Raw genomic sequence first — 27,869 nt, forward strand, 5'->3', positions numbered from 1 at the left:
CTATAGTAACGGGTTGTTGCAAACTTAGAGCCAGGAACCAGTTTTGTTCTAAAATGATCTGTCAAAGTATCCAAATTTTAACAGATGCACTGGTTGTTGTATGCAAAGGGTATGCGATCCTGAGGTGTAAGGGCAGAGTAAAATTGTTTGCTATTAAAGTTATCTAAATTGCGCACAGTAAACAACTTATTCAATCACACTTAGCAATTATCCCTGTTCCCAAATTATACATAAGCGGTCTCATGCTGACAATTTAATTTGTATGTTCATTATTTGGAATTGCTCAGTGAATGATTTCTGTGAATACAAGCAAGCCTGTGAGCTGCTCGCAAGTGCGTTTCCTGAGACTGCTGCTGAAAGGGCCTGCTCTGCTTGCTGTAGCTCTACCTAAATCGCATGGTTCCCTCCCCAAAAGAAGAGGGCTACCGTAAAACTGATTGGATTTCCTAAGACTGGGGTCATGGCGCACCTGTCACTGCCCTGTCTGGGTGGTGGGGAATAACAGGGAGCCTGTCCCCAATGGGTCTTCTTGTTTCTGGAAACAGAGGAGCACTGGAGACAGGTTTTGACCACATGGCCTGTCCAGGACTCAAGTTCCTGTTGACATGTTGCTCTTGGTTAACATGAGGCAGCTCTTACTTCACACATAATTGGAAGAGAAGTCATAAAGCAGTGATTTTTGCATTGCATCCATCCCCTTGCTGGCTGACAGGCCACTTCGTAGGGGTCCTCACTACAGGGGGTTTGGCAGTGCTGGTAGAACTGGATATGATTTCTCTGTTCCCTTTTCAGACAATTTTCACACACAAAGTTCAAAATGATCACACAAGGATGTCTGTGTTAATCCTGAAGTAAATCCACCTCAACCGTGGCTCATAATGTTTTCCCTGCAGAGATCTTTGTGAATTTGTGTGAGCCTATGTGACAGTCTGTATAAATGAAAGGAATTGCAAATATTGTCAGCATATACATGTATGAGTGCTTTTCAGTGTTGGTACAACAGCAGTTAATGTATTGTTGCAATATTAGTCCTTTTTAGCTGTTTTAATCACCAGTGGCTGTTTTTGAGAAGTGAAGGCTAGTCTTGAATCTCCCGAACTTTGCATAATAGCATCACTAAAAAATACCATTCTCTAAGATTTTTTTAAAATCGTCAATTATCAATTTAGAATCTTATTTCAAGATAAAAAGGGAACTGAATAACAAGTGTTCAACATATCCAGAAGGGCAGACAGAACTCAAAAAACCAAAAAAATCTAACTTAAAAACTTGAGGAAGGAGGACAAAGAGGAACTGAGGGGAGGCAGATGAGTCCATGGAATTATTTAAAAAACTGACAGAGAAAGCATGTAGGATTTGAGAGTGAAAATACTCCACACACTGAGGGGGAAGAAAAGGTAAATAGATTAGCTCAGAAGAACTGTGAAAATGCATGAGGTAGCTTTTTTAAAGTTAATTTTTTCCTTGGAAAAAGACATAGAGAGAAGAGAGCACGAGTGGGGAGAAAATGGATAATCCCATGAAAGAACATACTGAGGAAGAAAGTAAACCAAAATAAATGCTAGGAGCAAAAGTTCAAGAGCAAAAAGCAAACCAGGAATGCACAAGTTCAGTCCAAATGCACAGAAACAAGTTGATGTAGCCCAAGTATCAAGCAGGAGCAGTTTATACACTTGGGCAGATCAGCAGTCCTAAATAAGAATCTTTGAAATACTCCTTGTTTTGAGCATAAACCCCAATTTCTGGATTAAATGCCTCCTCTACCATTTCAGAAGAGTCAGCATGAAACATTCCCTAGGGAGCATTTGGTCCAGATGTACTGTCCACCCCAACTATGTTGCTTTGTACATCCAGATGCTGGACTTCAGCTGTGCATATCAAAATGTGTGCAGTTATATTACACCTCAGCTGCTGCTTGCTACTGTTTGAGTGATCCGTGAGAGTAAAGACAAATACAGAATTAAAAAAAAAAACCCTCTCATTTCAGTGAATAAATAAGACCAGCCTTCTGAGGAACATTTATTCTACTTCTTTGTTCGGTAAAGAAAAAAGCAACAGAACTCTCCCTACTATATAGGGTTAAAAACAGGGATACAAAACACAATAAACATACAGATATATATATATATATGATTATTGCTTTTTCATGTAGGATTAGTTTAAGTACATATACCACTGTATAAATCAGTTTCAGAACTAAAATAGCGATGACTAGGGTAAAGAGAAAAGTACGAATAATTTGTAAAACCAAAACCATATAAAAATGTTTTATGTTCCATATCTGATTTCAGAATGTCAATATTTATTGTATTTTTTCCTACTAATAATTACTGCTTAGTTCTTTAAAGTATGAACATGTATACTGAAAGGACAGTATGTTTTTGAAAAGCCATAACCAAACAAGAAAATGGAGATCCAGTAAAAACCAGAGTGAGGTGCTCTATGACTGGTTTTTAAGAAGTACTTCCATTCACCTCACTAGGGAGATCTGCTTAAAAAGGTCATCTGAGAGGATCCAACCTTTCTGTAAAGGAAAACAGGACAGTTTTGCTTCATATTCAGAATAAGTATTCAAAATATTGTATCTAAGCTAAATCTCTTAGTAAAATAGAATACCTGCTACAACTGGATTAACTAAAAATTTTAAGGATTTTAACATGAACGAATTAAATGAAGAAAGCACAGTAAGGATTTCCAGCTATTTTGCAGTAACTGCTGACACTCATCCTTGTGTATCCTAGCAGATGTGAACTGGCTTGCCTCACATTTGCTACAGGATAAGTTGTTTTGCATTTACTCTGGTGTAAGAAAATGTATATGGGAACATTTAGAGTCATATCTAACATATTTTAAACCCATCCCATAGCCTACCTGCCAGCATCTCAGCCTTGGAGCCATGTCCTACAGTTGGCCTTTGGAAGTCCAAACCGAGCATTGGATATCTAGGTTGCACTGTACGCCTCTTAGGAGCCACTAAAACCTACATGTGGGAAACGCTAAACAGAGATGTGTGCCTCACCCCACCCAAGACCCCACTCCGCAGGCTGCTAGGTACTCAGGGTCATCCAGCCAAAATCCCTGCCTGGCACAGGGACCGACTCACCTCCTGTCACAGATCTGAGATGCTTTAACACTCGCCTATGATGTGCAGTTGCTACAGAAGATGATGGTGCTGCTCACTTCTATATAATGACATCATTAGAGTATTTACCCATGAAATGGGATTTTTGACTTCAGTGTCTTTCTCAGCCCAAGACAAGCTTGAGTGGAGAGTTACTAGTGGATGCAATGAAAAATATGAGATTCACTGCTAAAATAGTTATTTACCACAATTTTATTGCAGTTGTTTATATGACTTGAGTATCCAAGTTATTAATCCTCTATCTTTCACCATTGTTCATCATCAAAACTCCACCGGGGTAGGGAAATAGTCCTGTCCCCACATTACACCACAGATCCCTTAAATTAGGAGTTGTGGTGGAACTGCCGACTGAATAAAATTGCCTGGGAACCCACAGCAGAAGAATAACTGCTATAAAATCCTTCTGCCCCCACATGCTTTTAGGAGTGTCCCAACTTCTTCCCAGTCAATGACAACATTTAACAACATTTGTGGCTTGTGGAATGATGATTTGGGTTCAAACCCTCTGCTGGCAGAACCACCTGCAAAGGTCCCCCAGAGAAGGGCTTTGCCAGCCATGGCTTGGGGCATGACCCTGAGTCCTGAGGCTCGTAGGTGACAGCGCTTGTGCTGCCTTTATCCTGCGCACTCCTACCAATGAAGCTCCACCTACGCGGTTTGATTCATCAGGATGAGGTGGCTTGACTTACATGCTAAGTTCAATTAACACTTTTGATTCACACAGAAGTAGGATTAGGGTAAGCAGAAACTGAAGGGGTGCCAAAATCTGCAAGAAAGGAAAGCTAACGTGAATTAGAAAAACAGGAAAAAAATGGGTGCTTTCCCTTGGGACCCCCGAACCTATTATATTTTTATGCATATTAATGTAATCGAAGTAAGTATTTTCAGGAGGGATTAACAAATCAGCTGAATAAGGTAGTTGTTTTGTTGTACTGTAAAAAATACCTGTTACACAGTAATGCTTTGGGGCAGAAGAATATGTATTCAATTATTACAGGAATAGAAAGAGCAATATTTAATCTGTTAATGTCTGAATTCAGCAAATAGATATTAACTTTTTCCTTTCCTATTTAAATAGTTTTCTTCTATGTAAATAGCTACAGATTTGTTTCATTTTTAACACATGGTTTGCAAGACCTGTATATATGAGCATTACATTATATTTTAATTTTTCATGCATATTGAGCCTAAACATCTTATATTTATCATTTCCAATAAGCAAAAACTGTAGAGCACTTTTTTTTGCTGGAAACGTAGCACCAACATATTATTTAATTACTGCAAGCATATACCTTTCTTGTGATGTGGCAAAACCTACACAATTTCATCCAAGCATGTATTCAGCTTTCCCAGCTTTATCCTAGCAAAGGTCATATATCTATATGTATAGTTTGCCACCATTCTTTCTGTTACTGAGATTACTTTGATCACTATCACATTTGCTGGTTTGTTGCAGGGCAATTAATTGTTGAAAATTTAGGATTGGGTTGGCCCTCCTCAGTCACTAAGTTCAGCCTCTATTATCATAGGCAACAGCATAAAATAATCTTTTTCATTAAACACTTACAATTTGCCTTGCATAGTGTTATTAGTTATAATAGTGCATTGGGATACATTCTCTCTGGATATTCTGTAGTTTTGAGTAGGGTTGTATGACGGAGTTAAAACATCGCTTAGAATCTGTTACCTGTACTTACACTGCTATTAGTCAACCAAGTACTACCTAATGAAAGAACTGCAGGGTGAGTCCCATGCTTATTTAAGGCATTTATCAGACAGGCATTGCTCTGCCAAAGGACTGCAGTTAGCTTGCCACTGGGGCCCCTAAGTAAGCAAGACTTGCTCTGAAGCTCTCACAATACATTGCTGCATCCAATAAATTACTTTGCCACTACCCAAATTTAAAATAAACCCCTCCTGGATACAACCTATAAGAATTTGAGTGGTGCCATTTATTTTTTTTCCCCTTAGTACTATCCTAGGCCATATAATTTTTTAAACTCGTACAGTAAATCTGAACCCTTCTGCAGGCTCTAAAGGCGATTCCAGCACAATGTTCATAATTATAGAAACTCTGGAAGATCAGCTTATGCTGATGACTGAGGAAATCATCATGTCCACCAGATTCTGTCACTCTTACCTTTAACAGTATACAAATGCAGACATAACCCCATAGAAGATTACTCACATTTTACATTTTTAACAACTCCATAAAGGGGAATCACTGCAGATCAAGCAAAGGACACTGATAGTGTCCTCAATTCACAAAGCAGCACAGACTCGAGTATCTACTCACTTAAACCAATTATTATAGAGCCCAAGTAGTAACATACGCATAAATTGTTTGATGCTCAAGTCAGAGCATCTAGTTCCAAAAGTTTACTAACCTAAAAATAATCATAGAGTGGTTTGGGTTGGAAAGGACCTTCAAAGGTCATCTAATCCAACCCCCCTGCAATGAGCAGGGACATCTTCAACTAGATCAGGTTGCTCAGAGCCCTGTCCAGCCTGGCCTTGAATGTCTCCAGGGATGGGGCATCTACCACCTCTTTGGGCAACCTGTGCCAGTGTTTCACCACCCTCATTGTAAAAAATTTCTCCCTTATATCTAGTCTCAGTCTCTCCTCCTTTAGTTTGAAACCATCACCCCTTGTCCTATCGCAACAGGCCCTGCTAAAAAGTCTGTCCCCATCTTTCTTACAGGCCCCTTTAGGTACTGAAAGGCCACAAGAAGGTCTCCCCAGAGCTTTCTCTTCTCCAGGCTGAACAAGCCCAACTCTGTAATGACTGGGTGTATATGATATAAAAGATTGTATTACTTCACAGACATCAGTCTGAGTACATCTTAGGTAGATTACACAGCTCTCCCAAAACATTGGTCTATGAGTCACATACTAGAGCATATTTTACAGTACATTTTAGAAGTGCTGTCATGATTTAAAAAAGGGGTGGCAAGGGCTTGCTGTCTCACTTCCAGTCCTTTCACGTGGATTTATATTATTGTAGATATATACACCCTGAATTCTACGGCTGAAACGTTCTGCTAGCCATGACTCAAACAGATGCTGGAAAACTGGAAATAATTTTCTAAAAGTGACTCAAAGCCCCCAAAACACAGTAGCAAAAGCTAAACAAGATTAGCTAAGAGTATGTTCAGATATTGACTCAGATACGTCCTAGCAGATATCTCAGATAGTAACTGATTCCAGCAGAGAAAAGCATCAAAGAGGATTGTGGTTAGAAACCAGGCTGAAACTAAGGCACACATCAGTCATGAAGAAGAAAAAATTACCTAAGTATGTGATGAAGCACCCGTCACTTCAGAGCAGGTATCTTTCTAAGCAGCATGCCATAGTTTAAATAAAATATATAAGCTTGATACAGAAATTGGGTGGGCAAAACTCCTTGGTCTTATTTTGAACATGAAGATGACTATTCCAGTTTATTTAATACTGACCATAAGGCAAGCTTTCTTATAGATATATATGGGACAAGCCCATATATTCAAGAAAACTGAGGAGAGCATTAATTGATGCTTTATATTACGTCGAAGTCTAGAGTACTATCTTTTTATGTTTTTAGGCTATAATCTTTAACAGTCTACAACTTTTAACACATAAAATGTTAAACATAAACACATTTTATAGAGTGATAAATTTTATCAGAATGAGAGACTGGGGGGCTATTTTTGATTCACCTGTTAAAAACCAGTGTAAGGTTTTCGGTATGTGGCGTGGTTGGCAGGAGCAGCTTGGCTGGGTGAAACGGAGCTGGGGATGCAAGGCGCAGCCCAAGTGACCACATCCACAAGAGACAACACACTTCTTACCCGCCCCAGGTACCCAGGTGTTGCTGATAAGTAAGACATGATACTAATGACAGCGCTGAAGTTACATGAGAATACCTGTGCTGAGTCATCCCATGGGGTGAGGTAGCCTGCTGTCCTGTCCCTTAGCTGTGAAAAGTATAGGAAGAGGGCACACGCAGCTGTACATCCTTACTACACGATGTCAGCCTTTGGCACTTTGTGCCTTAATGATTTCCTGGGCTGGTCTTTAATAGCCACCAATGAACTCCCCATTCACATTTTTTCAATTCTCTTTCGACCGAGACAAAATAGTTTTGTGACTCAGAGACTTCACACAACATGTAATACACACAGAATACATCGTGTGTAAGGGTTATTAGCAGGATTTAGGGATTATCACATCACATTCTATGCTACTTACGTTTGGCAGATTTTCCTCTCTGAGAAAGGGACATAAAGCTAAAAGCAAAACTTGTGCAGTGTTATCTGTTCTACACTGAAGGTCCTTCAAACAGGTGGTGTTTCACATAATTTCTAATAATTTTATTATCCATCCTGCATGGTTATCTTTCAAGCACGAGGTTGTATAATTATTTTAATTGCTCCAGCAACAACTCCCAAGATCTAAAGTCACATGTATGCCTGCACAAACACACAACGGTTGTCCTACCAAACAGTCCAGCAATTTTAAAATATTAAAAATGTGATCTACCTCCAGATCTATCAAGCAGCAATCCAGTCTAATAAAATAGTAATGCTTCTTATTTTTTGATTCCTGGCAGGCATCAGGCATAGCGGCAGGAAGGTGAGTTAGCAAAGACATTCAGACACTTCTCAAAGGCACAGTGACCTCAAGGGTCAAAACCAACTCTCTCCTACCAAAGCGTGAGCTGGTGCTCCCTTACGCCATTAAAGCACCACAGAATTAGGGAGAGAACACCTTTTAAATCAAGAATTTCGTAGGCACAGAGAAGTAACTCTGGAAGCTAAACAATAATGTTTCAGTTAAAAAATGTATTTATTGCTGCAGCTGTTTCTCGAGTAGTTACTTCCTGACAAACCTGGCTAAAAAGAATATTGCAAAACAAACTCCAATGGTTTGGCAGTTGATTAACAGTATTTATTATACATGTCATGAATGGCACTGACACTGTGGAAGCCTAGGTCCTATAGCATCACATTCTATCAGAAACACTACACAATCATTTCCCTAAGCTATATTTGCAGCAGTTACAACTGCTTTACTTTTCTAATGCCAGCAATTACATTTATGTTTGTTTTCACATAATACCTCTTTAGGACAGCTGGAGAGAAACCAATTACTTATGGGTGGAAATTTATTGTTTTGTTTGTTTGTTTTGTTTTAAAGAATCTTGCTGTGCATTTCAAAATCTTTCATTTCTTTAAAAACCAAAACAAATAGAATCGGTCCCTTAGCCTTTTTCTGCAATATTCTTCATGTTACTTAAGACAATTTTTATGTGGCATAAATATGAATGTTAAAAGCAAGTTGCTATATTTTGAAGACAACTTACTTGTTTTCATTGACAATACTGACGATACTTCATTATGGCAAATAATTTCAAGAAAGTATAATTACAAATACAGTGGGTTTGTTTTTTTAAAAAACACAACACAGAGGCCACCACAATTACAATAAAACTTCAGCCTGCTATGATTTGTTTTCCTCCAAAAGTAAGGCAGATGAAGATCAACAAAAGAATCAACAGAAACTAAACATATTGCACAAACAGTCAAAATGCAGAAGCCAACCTGCTGGCTCTACAGGGAGAGGAAGAATTCAAGCTACTTCAACGAAAGTAAATGGCACTTGTCTGTCAAATTTGGCTTGACTAGGTCTCGTTCTGCTTCACCTTTCTGCTCTTCAGCTTCACCGCTTTGCGTTTCTCTTCATCGCTTTGGGGAATGGCTGCAGCAGAGTTCTCCCCGCTAGGACTGTGCGCTGAAGGAGCCGCAGTTTGTGACCCCAGGGGGTTTGCGGCGGGGGGACCCTCTCTGGAGGTGGTGGGAGGGCTGCACCGGAGGGGTCTCTGGCAGCGAGACATGGTAGAAGTTCGGTAACCGAATGTCGTACCTAAAGCCTTTCCCCGCCTGCACTCTGTCATTCAAGGCGTACAGTTTTTCAGCAATGTCGCTCCCAATTAAAATCGAGAACAGGCGGGAGATGAAACGGTGTTTAGCAAACAGCAGATACAGTTTCTTTCTCCTCCAGGCCACGTACCGACAATCTGTCTCTGCTGTAAGCGTTACCTATAGGACAAAAATTAAAATTAGCACTGATATTGCTGCTGCTCCCCTTGCTCAGAAAGCACCCCCGCTCTCTCAGCAGGCAGGCAGGCTGTGTCCACAATGCATCTTCGCACCTACTGCAATTAAATCCATTTAATCCAGTCAGAGAGCTCTGCGAGGTATGCCAAAGACAAGTGAGAAGAGCGACTAGGAACAGACCGCAAGGTTGTACCTTGTCAGCCTCAGTGACAACATGCCCACGCCCACGCTGAAGGGCAGCCTCAGCCAGGACGCAGGTTGATGGCGGGCCTCGGCCTCGGCCCCGCGCTCCCTGCTTCACCCTCGGCAGCCCCAGCTGGAACGGCAGGTCTAAAGAAAGCTCTCGACAAATGCCATTTGCCCTTGTGACGCAAGACATCAGATCCCACACGGGCAGGAGCTAGCGTGTCAGTCAAGTGACAGTGGCGTGTTAAGGAAGCTAAGGCAGTCTGCTCCCTAACAAGCTCGTGGGTCACAGGGGGCAGCCCCGATGGGACACCGTGTCCCATGCTGTCCCCCCTGTGCCAAGCTGGACCACGGGCATGCCTCTCCACAGCACTCCCGGCCTCTTCCCTGATCTCCCGTTCACCTCCTGCAGGGCAGCCCCTTCAGCACCAACTTCCACCCACCACCTGCAAACCTGGTTTCTCAGCTGAAGAATGTAAATAGAGTGTACCTCCTGGATTAGCTTTAAGAAAAAACCCATTTGTTTTAATGACAAGGTGCAAACAGAAAGAAGATATGAACAGCATAACCAGTCCAGTGGGTAAAGAGGATTTCCCCCCTCAAATTAATGGAATGCCTCTTGTTTGTATAATTTCACAAACAAACCCCACAACTAAATGAACTTATTTCTCAGTCAATTAGTACTTCAACAGTTTTCTGTAGTATAAAAAAAAAAAAAAAACAAAAACAACAACACAACAAAAAACAAACAAGTTCCAATTTTACCTGGAAAATTCCCTCTTCTGTGGGCCTCAGCGAATCCCATTCAGGAGAATCCAGAAATTGAAGAGGAAATATATAATGCAGAAACTCTCCGTCAACTGTCACTCTGATCCTACCAAGATAAGATGTGTTAATTTGTTAGTACTACCTGTACAGCAGCGATGACTGCCAACAAGAATGTGTTATTTCTACTATGTCAGGAGTTTAAATATAGCTTTGAGAGGATGTAAAAGCAAGCACTGGCCAACAGTATCTTAATTATATTTTTGGACACAACTTGATCGGGCTGTGGAAATCTTTCCAGGGCTTACTCAAGTCATATTATTCTCTCTGGGGCAGGCCTGTGCAGCAACGTGGGAGTTCTCTCATGTAAAGGCCAGCATGCACTGGAGGGGTGAAAGACCATGGCACATAACACCGTGTGCCTCCTTCACTTGAAAGCTACGGGACATACTTCTGGTTTGGCAAATACACGTTTTAGAGGGAAGAAAGCAGCAAAAGCAGGGAGTGGAAAGCAGGATTTCCCCATGGCATGTATTAGGTAAGGCTCTCTCAATGTTTAACAGGAATTACATGGCCACAGGACTGTCTTTGGAGCCAGGAGAACAGCACAGAGGTACAGGATCTTTGTGTGAATGCTGTGGCCAAAATTTGCAGATGCCAAAGAAAAATTTTCTTTCTACTTTTCAAATAATATTTAAGCTTGAAGACACACAAGCAGGAAATGTATGCTTGAACCTCCTGAGCTAAAAGAAAAAAAAGCAAGCTGTAGGAATCCACTTCTTACATCTGCTCTGCATCAAGATTAATGCTTCTTAGAAAATCAGAAGCAGCAGCCCTATGCTGCAGGAAGGAGGGTAGCAGGAACTCTCTGCATGATTAACAACTGCCTGGGCATGTAGAAGAATGGACACATCTCCTTCATCATGACTATGACTAGAAGCAACTTCCACATGATACTTTCTAGACAGCTCCCAAGAACGCTCTGAACCAGGGCATCACTAGGTCCAACTACCTAAAATCCACATTGTTTATTGCAAGTAGTCCTAAATTAGCTGAGTTTCAGGCTGCCTACAAATTCCATCTGTCCATGCAGCAGGCTGTCAAAATGCACCTACAAAGTGTCCCATCAAAGAGGGACCATGGCCATTACCTCTGGGCATCCCATCTACTCTTGTGGTGGTCTGGTACTGCATACCACTTGGTCTACAGTATGAAAGCCACTATTTCTCTTCAGAAAAGCATCAGCAAAGATGCCATAAGGATCTCCAGTAAGCAGGGAGTATAAACGGGTGGATTTATTGCCTCAGGGTCTGACTAAGTGCCACAGTATGCAGTAACTGTCGACTCAGTTCTGCAAATCTTGACAGAGCTCAACTATGTTCCCTTGTAATGGAAGGGCACTCTTAGGCCTTCTGCTCTCCCTTAATCCCTCCTTTCTCACACCCCCCAGAAAGAAACCAAATACAATCTGTATCAAAATCAAGATTTCTATCAGAGTTTCTCTCAGTATATTAATTCTGTTTCATAACTACCTTTTAGTCCCATTTCAGATGACACTAGCAAAGAAAAATAAGAAAGATGCCGTGTTCATCAGCTAGGCAGTAGATAGATAGCAAACCATAGCCTGGAGACTGAAGCACACATTTGTTCCTAACCTGTTAAGTGCTATGATACAGTGGTCTGGACAAGAATGACTTAAAATCCTTTTCTTTCTGCTATTACAGATTTTCTGCTTAGTGCTTTTACGCTAGTGCTGTCCTAGACAAGTGTATTTAGCCTATTAACATTTATATTACTTGCATTAATATTTAATCTATTGTACTGGAAAACGAACAAACAATACACAAATCAGGCTTTTTCTTTTTGCTTTCATCTTCAAGAAGGAGCAAAAAATAAAGATATTTGCAGTAAGTCTGAGCAAACCAATACTAACCTGCCTGACACAAGCAAGGACAGTTTATCAATAGGTGTTTTGCCCTGCATGGCGTAACAGTGTTCCTTCTCCAGGGTAACCACTTCTGCATCGCAGCACAAGACAATCTTCCTGTAGACAGTCAAGGAGATTCCCAGAGGCTGGAAGAGTGCGCTGTAGAGTTCCTGGAATTCTCTGTCAAAGGAAACACTCCGAACTTGGTAGGTAACGTAAATGAACTGGACGAAGCATATAGCAAACAGTATAAAATTCCAGGAGAATATATCAGCAGCACAGACATCCAGCCAAGCCCAAACAGAAGAGCAGAGAAAGCCCAATCCAAGCAAGCTGAAGACATAGAGTAGTCCAAAGAATCCACTTCCACCCATGAAGCCAACGACAAAAAGAATACTGGCTAGGTGGTAGATAGATCCCTCTGCCTCTTGCTTCCAGGTGGTACAGGTAGGATGTGCATATATCAGACTTTCCCAAAAACTTGCATTTTCTCCCATGGCTGGAACAATTTTTCAATTCGGCTGAATCCTGGAAATTTTTATTTATGCGACACAGCTAGTGAGGTCCCTTGCTTTTCCATTCTTGCAAACTCTGCTCAATGATCACATAACATCAGGGTCTCTTTTGGTAGCAACTTTGCACTTTGGACTTCCAGCAACTAGGAGGCTCATGCTGTCTCTCCTCAGTTCATGTATTGTCTTGACTTTGGCCATGTCATCTGCAGTTTCACCTGGCCTAGACAGCTGAAGAAAAGATGAATTACTTATAAAATTATTTTCATCAATTAAACTCTATCAAAGCTTTTATTGTCTAAAACCACAGACTGCATTACACTCACCCAATTCCCCTTGTAGCCCTGTGATTCCAGGATCAAACCTTAATATTCATTCAATTGAATATCATGTTTCTGTATCTATGAACCCTATAGCTACTGTCGAATTGCTGCTGAATCCCTGTAAACCTGGACATCGTGTCCACAGCATCCTGTGACAAGTCTTTCAACGACCTAACTGCTGAGAAAGTAGCTGCATTTGTTGGTCCTGAACCTGCCACATGTGAGTCTCATTTAACACCCTACCTACCTCTCAAACAAGTAGAGACAGTGAACTCTTGTCCCTTGTTCACCTCCTCCATCTCACTCTGGATTTCTGTCAAACCACTTTCTTTGCTCCGCTTTGTCTTTCTGTTACCATTAATGAGTTGAGCAAGGCTGCTCTGACCTCGGAGACAAAAAACTACATCCCCAAACTCCACAATAAGGGAAACCCAAGTATCACAAGAGATGGACTTTTCTACTCCGAGGATGACAGGCAATAAGCTGTCATGTATAAAGAAGACTACAAAGCTTCAAGGCAGACTTATACAGATTACGTTATTAGAACACAAAGTAGTTCTGCAAAATACTTCTCAAAGGGCATTTACAAATCAATTTTATAACATTTGAAGTTCTACCTTGTATAATTTCATGCCACAACCCTCATAATTTTATTGTTCAACACTGTAAAATGTTAAACATGCTATTTGTTTCCAAATTATAAAGTATTCCTAAGAATTAAATAAGAAGCAAAACAGACAACCACAAAGCATGAAAAAACCAGCTTTCTATGTCTGTCTTTTAGAGTAAAAATACATGCTTCGATGTAAGATTAGACACAGTAGAAATTGCAAAGCCACAGTAGTGTAATCAGGACTGAAACCCAAAGTCTTTAACTGTTTCTATTCCCAGTAAAACAGCAAGGAAGCTAAGAAACACCTACCATCTAAATCATTAGATTCTCTAGAATATCAAATGTAGCTTTCCCCCCCACAACCCCAAGAGCCACAGAAGTCAATACTTTAAAAGTACTGCTGGTGCAGTGAAGCATCCAACATCATTCAGTAGGGCTTGCAGTGGGGGTTTTGTTGTTGTTTTGTTTTGTTGGGGTTTTTTAAATTATTATTTTATTAAACAGTGACAGGCCTAAAAAATTAATAAAGCAAAGTCATATCATACTTCCTAGCTACTACAGCTTTACTACTTTTAAGTTTATTCAAACCCCAACACTAATTCCAGGATTCAAAAATACTAATGTTAAATGAAGACATAAAATCCTGTAGAATCAAGTGGCAGATTTCAGAAGAAAAGGTTAGGAGGAGAGCTCTACCTCTCTGGGAGTGGCAACAGGGAAGTCCCTGACCCATAAAAATATCACAGCTAAAGAGCAAGGACCCTTTCAAATCTGAAAGTGCTCAATATCCTACTATAGTGGCAGAACTAGCATTATAAGAATAAAATACTTTGTAGCTATGAGCTTTGCTTCTTGCCTCTTTACCCAACTACTCTTCTCTGATACAAGATTCCCTCCAAGACGCAGGATTTAGCCCTTGGAGAATGGGAGATGAGAACTGCATCAGCTACGAGGAAGTTACCTGGGCATGGCAAGAGCATGAGGAATTTTAGGCGGTACTTCTGTGACCAAGGGGTAAGATTTCTGAACCGAAAGAAAATAAAACTGGAACGTGCAGTTTCCAGACCTTGTGTTCTGAATCCAGTCAGCATTTCCACTGCACAGTCAAAAATCAGCAGCAGAACTTTTTTGTTTGATTGTTTGTTTTTTTGAAATAGATTCACTGCTAACAGTGATTTTGGATTACTGTTAATACTTTTACTCTATTACCAATGTTTTGCTCTAAGCAGTTCTCATAAGAACCTAATTCTACAAAACAATTCGGTGTTTTGAACGGAGTCATGACTGAGAAGTTACATGGGAAGCTATATGCATGCCACAAACAAAACACCGTGGATCCATACTGTAATCTACTTTCCATTATCAATGTTTTTTTGTCATGTAAAGCTACACATTGCAATAATTTGACATAATGTTGCAATAATTTCACAAAATTAATGTTCAATTTCCCATTTGCTTATAGCATTCACAGTCAGCCCACACTACAGCTCACAGCATTGCTGTAAAACTGCTGTAAAAAAAATTCATGACAAAATGGGTCAAAATAATTTTGAAAGAACAGTACACCACTAGGACACAGATAGAAGGTCATCTTACACAAAACCAAAGCCCTGGAAAAACTATCCTGTATTTGTAACTGTTTATTTTTGGAATGGGACCTGTCTTCCAAAAAGACAGTATGCAAAACAGACTGCATGCAAAATTCCCAGTTATTTCAGTAGTTCTGTACAATGAGAACTTTAATGGTACAGCATCACCAGGCCGGAGAGGACTTCCCTCCATCCAGGCAAGAGGAAGGATGAAGGAGGGAGGCCAGCACTGGCACAAGATACAGCCTCACCAACATGACACTCTCCTGAGCTACATAGAGCGCAGAAAAAAACCTCACCCTCTGGAAATGCTGATGAAGGCTACTGCTAAATGGAGCTGGTTTCTCAGGGCTATGGTGAAAAGCGGGCATGCTTGCTGCCAGTGAACTGCAGGCAGAAAGAAAGGATTCACCTCTTTTGAATCAAGAAATTTTTCTATGATTTGGGAGATGAAACTTGTTGGTAGTTTTTTTGTTTAATGAAGTATTAAATAGAATGGTGGTGGAGCACTGGAATGGGCTCCCCAGGGAGGCAGTCGTGGCCCCAAGCCTGACAGTGTTCAAGAAGAGACTGGACAATGTCCTCAGACACAGTGTGAATTGTGGGGTTGTCATATGCAGGAAGAGGAGTTGGACTCGATCCTTGCAGGTCCCTTCCAACTCAGGACATTCTATGATTCTATAAGAACAGAGACAGTAGTATGTATGTGCCTAAGTATAGTAAAATTTATAATTTGGTTGGTATTTAGCACTAGATAATGCCTTTCACGTTTTCCTTCATAGTTCCTACAAGTCCAAAATTTAAACTCGAGGGCTTCAGAACAGTCACTCTGATGAAACCATTCGTCTACTGCAAGCATGGGTGGGGCGAGAAAAATCCCCTAAACCAAAAAGCCAAACAGCTGTGGTACCAACTGTGAGTCATCCTCCACAGAGGACCTGTCTACAAAGCACCCACAGTAGCATGGCATTGCCAAGTTTGTGCACACCCAGAGGGGATACCATCCTCTCATCGAGATGCACCAGTGTTCTTAGCTACCAGTTCAGGGAACATGCCAACTGACATGGCCTCGTTTGATGTTCTGCTTCAGCTGCCCTGTCTGTGGTGAACACTTACTGCTACAGGTTCATTTGATGGTGGTGATCAGGCAAGCTTCAGTGGGAAACTTCATTTAAAGCAGGTATCTTGTATCATAAGCCTGAAGAACTGTATCTTCCTCAAGTAAATGTTGAATACTTTCTACTTTGTCCCCTGCCAAAGGAGAAGACGGAGCGCTATGCACAAGCACAGCCTCTGCTATGTGACTGTCATATTCAGAATAACACAATGTTGACATCCATAGGCTGCCAGAACCACAGGCGCACAGAATCATAGAATCATTTAGACTGGAAAAGACCTTTAGAATCGAATCCAACCACAAACCTAACGCTGCCAAGTCCTCCACTAAACCTTGATCCCAAATGAAGAATGGAAGAGGTCTCCTCCCAGCTTGGGAACGAGACGTGCCCTACCGACACAGGCTGAATCACTGTGGCACTTCTGGGTGTTTTGCCTCACCACATGTCCCACACTCTCCAGCAGGAGCAGATCAAGTGCTGGGAAAAATCAATCCAGACTAGAGATGTGAGCAATATATAGTGGCATGGACTTCTTCAAAACAAACAACAGCATTGCCAGGACGAAGCTGTCATCAGAAAGTGTTACAATCTATGAGTTTACTGGAGCTTCAAAGCAGTAAATGGAGTATTTCACTTATACTCACCAAAATAAATACCCTCCAGCAACTTAAAACTTCATACAACAGTATACTAAACCAGTCAAAACAGGATTAATTTATATTGTAATTTAAATGCACATAGTACAACCTCTCCCTCTCCAAATGGGCATTTTCCCCATACACTGTAGTATTGCCATAAAGAATTGCCAACTACATACATATATAATTTGCTTGAGAGATGGGTACTTCATCCCATTTTTGCCACTGATGAATCAAATTCAACTCTGAGAAGCTTTGAGTGTTAGTTACTGTGTCTGGATCACAATAATTTCTGCAAAAAATAAACCCTAAAAAGCCCTGAGGCCACCAGCAGTTCTCTCTTTGGTCTTTTTAATTAAGTCAAAAGTAAAGCTACTCAGAGTTTGAATACTCCATTCTGTAGTTGACTTATGCCAAGTATGTAGCCAGAAAGCCCTCAGCACTTTCACCCTGAACGTGTTTACAGGCTGTAGAGCCATACATGCTGATCATATAATCAGCCTGGATGAACTGCATTGCCTGCTACAGGTTTGGAAGCAAAAAGGGAAAGTTTTCCTTCATAACATATATGCTTTCATGTACAAAACGAGATTATGCTGGATTTAGCAAGATTTGTCTCACTGGCTTTAGCCATGTACAGTGCAGATGCTCATATATGAGGTAGTGTGTGGCTGCAGTGCCTGCGAAGCTGCTCCAGCAGCTGCGCCAGGAACCAAACAGTCCCTCCAGCCAAGGGTCCCTTGATGCCTCCCTGCTTCCAGAGGGACGAGCTCTGAGCACCCTCTTTAGGCTGTCAAGTTACATCTGGTCTGCTCCTTCATTTTAGCAACTGTTTCCTTTAACATGCAGTGCAATTTCATACATCGATTAATGCACCCTTTCCTTCCATTGCCCCATGACTCCTTTCTCCGACCCCTACTGACATCTGCTGCGCTCAGCTGTTGTTTCTGTAGCATGCTTCCCCCAGGCTACTTTCCTTCTGCAGTTCTTCACTTGAGGTTAGATACCCAAAGAGACCGAGACAACCAAACTCTTAATTGCAATGCAGCGTCTAACTCACACAGTGCACGGAGGAGCTCTGCACCTACAGACAGGTATGGCCATGTGCCTATAGGCAAGTACAGGCAGATAAATAAGCTATTTTCAGTGACAAAGTGTCCTTGAACCTATTCCAGGCTCAAAGCACACATACAGCAATTAGGACAGTAACTAACAACAAAAACTCATATCCTAGCTTACCTTAAACTTCTTGGGATTATATCCTTGACAACAGTAATTCTAATACTGGATAACACTGTTTTCCCCCAAAAATCCAGCCTGTGCAATACAGAGAAGGCAACAGTATCTTCATCACAGCCCATAACATCTATTCAGGAAGTAAAAATGTAAGGTGGATGAGTCCAAAAAGGACTAAGCAATCCAAAAGACAAAGGTACCAAGATAATCAGTCACTGTAAAACTACATATATACAAAGATACAAAAGCATATATAGCAAAGGTAATTAACTAATGGGACAGCTTTAAAGATTTCCTTTGCCGGAAATTAAGGAAGTTAGGATGCTGCCTGGTACCTAAAATAAATCTGGATAAGCTATTATTAAAAAATTAATTGATTTAATATGATTTTATTTTTTTATTCTCTAGGAAGTTAGACTAGATGATCACAACAATGTCTTCTGGACTTTTGTCTGAAGTTACTCAATAAAAACAAGTTTTATGTATCTAGAAAGTTACGTACCTGATCTTTCCAGTGAAATCCAGAAGCCTATCTTAGACACTCAAACTTAGCTACTTTAGAAAACAGAAAACCCTGAATACAGGTATGTCTCTTAACTTATTCCTCATATAGACCTTCCAGCAGAAACCTTCGATCCATATGGAGTCAGCATCCCTTCCTGGCAATGTTTTTAAAAGAAAGGGATGTTTTACCAACAAATGCTTCAACATGAAACACATATGCCACCCTGCCAGCCGAGTCTCAGGATCCTGCTCCCTGAGCAAGCATCCCCATCACAGAATGAAGAGTGGCTGCAGCACAATTCCTCCTCCCTCAGTCTCCCTTCTGCGCAACATCACAGCTTCAACAAGAATGGCAGCAAGTGACCTGCCCACACGAGCCAAAATGAGTCACTCTGGGCACCCTCATGGGAGCAGGAAAAGGGATTTGCAGTCTCGTGGGCTGAGGAAGGCATCTTGTGTCTCACTGATGTCTCATCACTATGCCTCACCCCCCGGATCAGTGCTCTGAGTGCAGGCTGTCACTTGGAAGGTAAAGCATCTCAGACCCTAGGAAAAGCCATCAAAGTGCACCTTTCCCAGTCCTTCCAGTATCCCCTTGGGATCCTAGCCCTTCCAGTACCCCCCTTCCAGTGCCCCTGGGCCACGCAGGCTACAGCTCCTGAATTGGACCCCTGGCCCCAGAGCACCTGAGTGAAGTGACACCTTCTTGGAGAGCAATCCTTCTGGGAATGCTCAGAGCTACAAAACAAGCAGCTGGGGCACGCCCAACCATCCATGGTGCTTCACTGCCTTCAGGCAAGCCCTGAAAATAACCAGCTGTGAAGGTGGACTTTTTTGGAGACAAAATCCAGCTCTGGTCAGGCAGAATTTAGGCTCCCATGTTCAAGGCTGTTTAACCAAGAACCCCCTTCAGTCAGCTGCTGCCTAACCCTGGAGACACCCCAATGCCATCTCTACGTTGAAGCCAATGGTTCAGATGAACAACCCACCAATGCCATTAGGCTGATGACTGGTTGTCCTCCTCCACCAGGCTGGGCCTGACTCCTGCCTCCCTGCTGCAGCCTATGCAGAACTGCTTTCTCCAAAGCAGAGCACTTTAATGGGAGCCTTTTCATGGGGGTTTCCAGTCATTGAGCTTGTTTGGCTGCAGCTGGGAAGGCTTGATTCTACTTACGTCTTGTTAAAGAAGTGGAAAAAAGCTGGGTGGGGGGAGAGCGGGGGGCATCAAGAGCAAAAGAAAACAAACAGCAATACAGAATAATTTAAGGTTCATTAGAAGCACTGCATACAGTGAAGCTGCTATTATTTAGTCTTTAAATATTTAAAAACCAGCTTACTATACACAGCTTACAGTACTTGAACGATTGCTCATTTATCACTGTAAAATATACAATGCAATCCTCTGTGGTTGCAAAGCCAATATGGAAGATGCTATCCATTTTATCATCTAGACAGTATCTGATAGGATACAGATTTTCTTCCAATTTCAATCAGAACTGATGAACCATAAGTACACGTGGTATTCCTGTCAAACTAAGACGAATAATCCCCTCCCTCATTTTTTAAGGTCTTTTGCTCCTAGGAAACATGAATATGGAAGGACAGTCAGACTTTTTTTTAAACTAACTATGCATTGCTAGCACTTGGGTAAATTTGAGCAAGGTTCTTGTATGTTGAACAGCATTGGCCAAATAATGCTGGGTTCTGTTTTACTGTGTTTTATAATAAAAATTGCAAAGTGAAGTGCAAGTTCAAACTTTTCTACAGTTTAACTTTTAAATTAATAACAGAGAAAGCAGCTACAATGCATATTTCACAAGTGCTTTAAAACTGTGTTAATGAACTAAAGCTGAACCCTGCAAAATTCAGCTTAAATGCGTTGGTACTGTGTAGTAGCACCTTTGGACAGGAAAGTATTCCTGTGAAACCAACCACCTGACGTGAACTTCATTTCCCAAAAAAAGAAACAAACACAGAGGCTTGGTTCATCACACTACCCCTGCACGTACAACTGGATTATGGAGAAGTAGTGTCATGAGCCATGTGTTCAAACAGATAAACAGCAAGCTGAGTCACGAAACACCACATTTATGTACCACATGAGCTCCAAACCAGAGTGAAACACAGTGAAAGGCAGCGAGGATGCCCTAATGGAGCTGCTGAAATTATTTATCTTTAGTGGAGTGTTTGAGGTTAGAAGTACAGGCCCACTCTCTGCTTTGCTGGAAGGAGTGTCATACAGCTTTACGTATAAAGCAGAGCCAGGCAGAACCATACGCATGGCACTGGTTTAGCACCACTTTCATTAGTTTTCTATGAGAGCCAGAATACTTGTAGTTTCATCACATAATACAAACACAAACTGAGGCTTTGTTGACTGTACAATACCTGATTTGTGTTTGGGCAGCAGCAGCATGCCCAGTTACAGGTACTGTATCAGCACCTGGAGACACTGAAAAAACTTCCATTTTCGGGAGGCAGTCAAACACACTAAAATGGAAAAAATGAAATCTCACCTCTGAAGAGCCTGCACACTTAATAAAATGATTAAAAGTAGCTTCAGCTAACAACCCTGTTCTTGAATCCTTAATAAACTTTCTGTTCTGAACTTCCACCATAAAAAGTTTTCCTGCCACAAACTTTGCCTTCACAATTACCCGTATCACATTTCCTTATGTTTCAATACCTATTCTCATCCTTACAGGACTTGCAGTGTACTTGCTATTTAGCAAGCAAAGCATTTCTTAAAAACTTGACATTTTAAGCTGCTTTATTATTTGGCATCACACAGAACTTTGTGGAAAGCCTGAACAGTAAGTTCTACAGATGTGGAAATTATTTCTTGTTTTGCTGTAGCCAGTGAAGACATTTTTACTTGCATGTATACAATCATATTCCCATTAATCAACAGGGTGGCAATAAGCCCAAGTTCTGGAAGCCAGATTTCATCAATGACATCTTTATAACACTACCAGGTGGTCCATGATTCAATATTACAAGAAATCAGCTATATAAAATGTTTGCCCATAAAGTGATTGACAACCTAAACACATACAGAGCTATACCGAACAGCTGAAGAAAATGTGGTGAAATATTATAGTTTGGAAAAAAATATTACAGTTTGGGGAAAAGATGCGTTTTGTATCATTCATTTTATCTTTGGAAAGAAACAACTGCAAATGTAAAACCAGATCGTAATTTCAGGGTTCATCTGCTCTTACCATTTGTTGATGAGAAGAGCGAAGAATCAAGTAACGGCAGCCCACCAAGCAAACCCCTAGTCAGTGGAAGAAATCCCTGGCCCCGGGGCTGGTTTTGTGAAAGCATAGATACTCCTCGAGTCAGCTGCTGTGAGCAGGCTGCAGCTGCACCCGAGGAGAAACCAGAAACCACGCTTTGCTTAGAAATAAACCCTAAACCCGAGAGGCATAACGAAGCCTCTCACTTCTGACAGAGCCCTCGGGAGGGGAAGCTCATGGCAGTCTGCCCCGCTCCTTTATAAAAAGGAGACACAGTACAGCTCTCCAACTTCCAGCCGAGGCTGAACTCGGGGGCTCCGGTTACCGCTGCCGGACCGCACCGGCGGGGCGTGCTGGGGCGGAGCGCACTCCTCCCGGGGCAGGGAGGGCCCCGGCCAGCCCGCGGCTACTCCCCGGCACACACCGCCAGGACGCCGCCAAGCGCTCGGGGCGGCAGCCCTTCCCCGACGGCCAGTCCTGGCCGCCGCCCCGGGCCCCAGGCGGGTGTCCCCGGGGCTCAGCGGGGCGGGACGCGGCCCCGGCTCCCCCCCGGTCCCCGGCCCCGGGCAGAACGGGGCGACGCTCCGCGCGCTGCCTGACTGGACAGCGCCGGCGGGGGGCGGGCGGAGGAAGCGCCGGGATTAGCCCGCCCCGGCTCGGCTCGGCTCAGCACTGCTCCCGCCCTGCCCGCGGCCCTTACCTGCCCCGTGCCTCAGCCCGCGCCCTCGGAAAAGTTTCCCGGCCGCCCGGACGGGACGGGCTCAAGGTGCCGCTCCCGGCACTGCCGACACGACATACCACCGAGCCGCCGCTGTGACTAAAATAGGCAGAAGCCGGCGGGAGGCTGCGGGCGGCGCCAGCTCCGGGGCCGGCACCGAGCGGCCGCAGCGCGCAGGCGCCTCCCGCCGGCCCCGGGGGGCTGCGGGCGGCGGGTCTACCCCAGGCGAGCGGCGGGTCTACCCCAGGCGAGCGGCGGGTCTACCCCAGGCGAGCGGAGGCGAGCCGCACCGGCCGAGCCCGGGAGAGCCGAGGAGGCGGGAGCTGCCGCCCGTCCCGCCGCGTCCCTCCTGCGGCGGCGGCCGCGCTCCCCTCTGCCCGGCAGCCGGTCCCGCCGCCCCGGGCTGAAAGCGTCGAAGGGGCGGGCGGCGGAAGGCGGAGGCGGCGCCGGTGGCTGCGGAGACCCTTCAGGGACGGCAGAGCCCGCGGCGATGCCACTCGATAAACTTGCGCACCTTAAAACCCGCCGCGGCTGCAGCCCGGGTGCTCGGCTGGGACTTGCACGGAAAACCCGCGGCTTTGGAGACACACAGGGAGAGGCGTCTCCTTTGGTACCGCTGTCTCGGGTTAAATTGTCTGGAACCATTAGTTTGGAATAAATAAAAATGCATTTTACTTCTCTTTCACCTATTCACCCCAGCAGCATGCTTCTTCAGAAGGGAGATGTACGCCTTTAGGATTTCCTTCATTACATGACTAGTGCACCTATTTATGCACAATCTTTAGTTAATTCGTTTCAGAACAAGAATATGCCTCACCAAAATATAGTTAGAAGTGTTGGTACAGTGTCAATATGTAACCCCTTCAGTGTACAAGCCATGCATTTGTTCTGGTGATCACTTTGTGTCTTGGAGAGAATTTGTTGATGGAAGGAGACAGATTTACAAGTTTTCGATACACAAAAGAATCACAGAGTATTAAATGTGCAACTCCTACTACAGAGGCTATTTCTCAATAACTGAAGCATGAGCAATAATATATTTTAAATAGTAAATGTGGATAACCTTGTGTGCTTGCCAGTGGCCAGCTCTCAGGTCCCACACTAGGCTGACATGTCCATTGTGCAGCAGGGCAATGCACTCATGTGAACTTCTCCAGAAATAAGAGGACAGAGCAACCTGTCATGCTCTAGGTAGAGGGATTAGGGCTTTTCATAAAACCTTTGTGAACTTGCTTTCCCAAGGGAGTTCTTGGTTTTTGTGTTGTTTTTTTTTTCTTAAACATTTTTAGCTCCGTATTTACCAGGGAAGATATTTGAACTTTTGGAATAGTCAATTCTCCTAAAACCTGAGAAAACAAAGAGCCAGAGCAATTTAACTCAGAGCTATCCTGAGTTACACATATTCAAAACTTCATTATCTGGTTGTGGAATATTTATTTTTATATCTATTATTTTTGAGACAAGTATTTTTATAAATTTAATCAAGTATATATTAAGGTACTTGCAGTTAATTAAACATTTAAAGGTTTTTCCAGTGTTGCTCCAAACATATTTCAGACATCCTTTGCATATGATACTTTACAACTTGTTTAATTTTAGCAGTATCGTTTGAGAGATTTCTATACTGGCAAACTTGAGGCAGTACCGATTTATGGTCTTTTTGGTTGTTGTTCTTTGTACTGGGGTGAGGTTGAAGGCACCCAGCCACTTATTCAGATTCATTCACAGTTGCATTGTGCATAAATTTACCCATTATATTTATTCTTCATTGGGATGATTGCAAAGGGATGGGGATATACACAATGAAGGAATGATTACTGAAGTTTTTAATTTGATCTACTTGTCTACTGAGATTACACTATTCTAATAAACCAGTATTAGATCAGTTAAAACATGTTCCTCCTAATGATTGTAAAAGAAGCAAGAAAATCAGTATATTTTGATACATACTGTAAGTCATTTTTAAAGTTGTACTTAGTTGGAAGCAACAGTCAAGTCATTGAAATTCTCCACAGACATACAAGTTACCAAGGAACAGTTCTACTGTAATAATTTTTATTTTAGTTCAATCAACTCCAGATCAAATATTCTCTAGCACTGTAAGACTGAGGTTGCAAATGACTTTCTCGATCTAGCCTTGCAGATGAGGCTTGAATGAGAGACCCAAGAGAGGCAATAATAAAATGGCCAAGCCACCATGCTCTGAGGAGAGACTAGCACTGCCAAGCCTGCTTTGAATCAGCCACTCGAGCCATCAGGCTGCTCTTTGATATATTTAAAACTGCTTGTGGTATTTATATAAAATGCCTATTTTTAAAAAGTCAAATAACATAACAAATGTAAAAACAAATTATAACCAGTATTATTCTTTGCAGCAATATGGCAAGATGTAAAGGTCATACCTCAAGGTAGGCTTACAAGAGAGCCTGCAGCGAGGCTCAAAACTCCAATACCAGACCTGAAAAGCTGTAGAGGACTTTGCAGCCCTGGGTTGGGGGGCAAATGCTCTGCGCTCTGTGTTCCCAGGGTGGGGACAAGAAGCCAGCAAGGCTCAGCTAGGAAGGGGTGGCAGAAGGTGCCAGATTTGTTCCAGTTGAGGTGGACAGGAACCTGAACACCTGAACTGGTGTCTTTGGGTCAGTCCCGCTGTTCAGTCATGGAACTGGACAGCATGAGTTTCTGTCTGATTGTAAACAGCTCTCTTCTCATACCTTCTATTGGATTTATGGGAGTACGTTAGATGAACCTGTCTCTGGGCACAATCCATCCTATGAGAAGTCTGACAGTGCCATAAAATGTGCAGATGGTGTTGCTGTCGGCTTCTCAACAGCCGTGCCTCCAGATGCGGCTCTTAGTGCTGCTGCAGTCAAGGCAGATTTACCCGAGCAGGTACCCAAAAGCACCCCTGGAGTGCTGGCACCAGACCTCCCCTTGGGTGTGCCAGCAATTTCCCCCAGGCAGAGGAAGAAATAAGCTCAGTGTGTGATTTCACTGTCCAGAAACCAGCCCCATCTATTTCCTCAGTAACTGCCTAAGGAGGGATTTACTTACAACATCAAATGGTTGCCTTCTCCATTACCTCTGAAGTAATGGTGTTTCTTACATCATGCTGTACCCTAGGAGAAGAAGTTATCAATAACTGTGTTTAAAGGGGAGATTTTTTTATATTTTCTTAGACTTTTAAAATGTCTAATAAATCTCTACTGCATTTTTTCTTTCCCTGCATTGTCCTTGGTCAATAAAAATAAGTTATGAAACAGGGGGATATGGTAGCAGGTGACATGATGAATTATCTCTTTAAGGAATGATGTGCTTTTCCTCTGTGGACATAATATTGCACTTCCCAGGTAGTCGCAAGAGGGCTCTTGTACAGGAGATCTTCGTCATTTTGGAATGAGAATTAAACTCCTTATGTACTTTGAAAAGGTTTTAGCAGACTTTGTATAGCTGGGTTCTCCTGCAGAAACCCTTTCTCCCTTTATTTGTGGGTACGACTGAAGTAAGAAGAATCAGGGTTGCTTTCAGGTAGTAAACTAGTTTTTATTGCTACCTTTTACAAGCAATACATCAACCAAGTTGTGTCATAACAATATAATCCTGTAGCTCAGCTCATATGCAGCCTGCAGAACTGAGCAAAATTCAAATTGGAAGCCTTTTAAAAAATGTCATTCAATTAAGAGCATTCCCTGTCAGGTACAGATAAAATAGTTTTAATTTAGGCAAAAGGCACTTTTTTTTTTGTGCATCAGTCAAGTAAAATGCTAACTAATGCATTTAAGTTTTTATCTTTTCACTTTTAAAGGCTTTCGGATAATAGACTTAGGATTGAGTATCCTCAGCTGCAGTTAAGTTGGAGAGCCCTTGCTGCTTCTCCACCTGGGTTTCCATAGCAAGGGCGTGGGGGATATAGTTCCCCAACCAAGTGACTTCACACCCTGAAGTAGCCTGAGCACAGGGAAGGGGATTTTTCCTTCTGGAAACCATCTCTTCTGAACCTGAGCTCATTTCAGGCAGAAGCATCTAGAAGAGGTAGAAGAAATCCCCAACGTGGGATTTAGCTGCAACAGAAGTGTGTGAATCCCAGTCTGTGGCTGCTGCTGATGGAGGTGTTTAAATTCACTCAGTGAGCGCTTTCCTGGCTTTAGGTTTGTGGAGGGCCTCCCTGTGTGGTTTCTGTACAAGGCTGGAGTTGCTCTGCTCAGGGGACTTGCCACAGTCATTGCTCAGCTCAGTCCCTGCCTCATCGTGGCAGATCCAGGGACACGCTCAGAGCCTGCTTCTCTCATCCTCAAAGATGTGAGCCCTGCACAAAGTTCCTCTGTTGTCAGATGTAGGATCCAGAGAAGGGTCCAAGATTTCTATGGGCTAAGAAGAGGGCTAGAAAAAACATGTGAGTCGAAAGCTCAGTGCTCGGGGCACTCAGCATGGGAGGGGGAAGACCTGAATTCGGGCTACGAAGATGAGTAGGAGTCTGGAACGTCTTTCTTATGATGAAAGACTGAGGGAGCTGGGTCTATTCAGCCTGGAGAAGAGAAGGCTGGGAGGGGATCTCATCAATGTTTATAAATATCTCAAGGGTGAGCGTCAAGGGGGTGAGACCAGACTCCTTTCAGTGGTGCTCAACAATAGGATGAGGGGCAACAGGCACAGACTGAAACATAGACGGTTCCATCTGAATATGAGGAGAAACTTCTTTACTTTGAGGGTGCCAGAGCACTGGAACGGGCTGCCCAGAGAGGTTGTGGAGTTTCCTTCTCTGGAGACATTCAAACCTGCTGGGTGCATTCCTGTGTGATCTGCTCTGGGTGAACCTGCTTTAGCAGGTGGGTTGGACTAGATGATCTCCAGAGGTCCCTTCCAACCCCAATCATTCTCTGATTTTTCTCGAGACTGTTTCCACTTTGCAGTGAAATACAGTTTAAGGCTAAGTACCAAAACAAATCTGGAAACTAGCACTAAAGCTGGACTTTGTACCAAAACCACTGCCCCACAGCATCTCTGCCTCACTCACATGTACCCTGCTGATGCTGAGTATCTCTAGGTGTTCAGAAGCTGGCAAATAAATGTAGCATGGTAAAGGCTTGTATGGAAGAAAAAAAAATGTAGATTTGAATTGTTCTAGACTTCCAGCTTCTCAGATGGGTGCTTTAACCACAAGACTGTTAGGTAAAAGGTGGACTGCCTGCACAGGGGAGGGATGCGGCTGAAACGTGGCTCTGTGAGATGAGGTGCTTCACTGGGCTGATGTTTGCATCAGCTGTA

The 27,869-nt window shown here is 42.7% G+C and overlaps 1 protein-coding gene across 2 annotated transcripts in view; it reads right to left on the minus strand.

Moving 5' to 3' along the window:
- The window catches only part of LOC135987680 (blood vessel epicardial substance), a 55,053-nt gene extending 32,047 nt beyond the window's left edge, over nucleotides 1–23,006 (minus strand). The window contains exons 1-4 of one of the 2 annotated variants that reach the window (XM_065632734.1): nucleotides 22,590–23,006; nucleotides 12,124–12,860; nucleotides 10,191–10,299; nucleotides 7,470–9,221 (exon numbers count right to left, since the gene is read on the minus strand). In XM_065632734.1, coding sequence (XP_065488806.1) covers nucleotides 8,901–9,221; nucleotides 10,191–10,299; nucleotides 12,124–12,614 — 921 coding nt within the window. In that variant the 5' untranslated portion in view covers nucleotides 12,615–12,860; nucleotides 22,590–23,006 and the 3' untranslated portion in view covers nucleotides 7,470–8,900. Of the gene's footprint in view, nucleotides 9,222–10,190; nucleotides 10,300–12,123; nucleotides 12,861–21,871; nucleotides 22,189–22,589 lie in introns of those variants that run through there. The other variant, XM_065632735.1, reaches the window with a different exon arrangement.
- Between the last annotated feature and the right edge of the window lie 4,863 nt (nucleotides 23,007–27,869).

This window comes from Caloenas nicobarica, chromosome 3 (assembly GCF_036013445.1).
Source record: "Caloenas nicobarica isolate bCalNic1 chromosome 3, bCalNic1.hap1, whole genome shotgun sequence".
Classification (NCBI taxonomy): domain Eukaryota; kingdom Metazoa; phylum Chordata; class Aves; order Columbiformes; family Columbidae; genus Caloenas; species Caloenas nicobarica.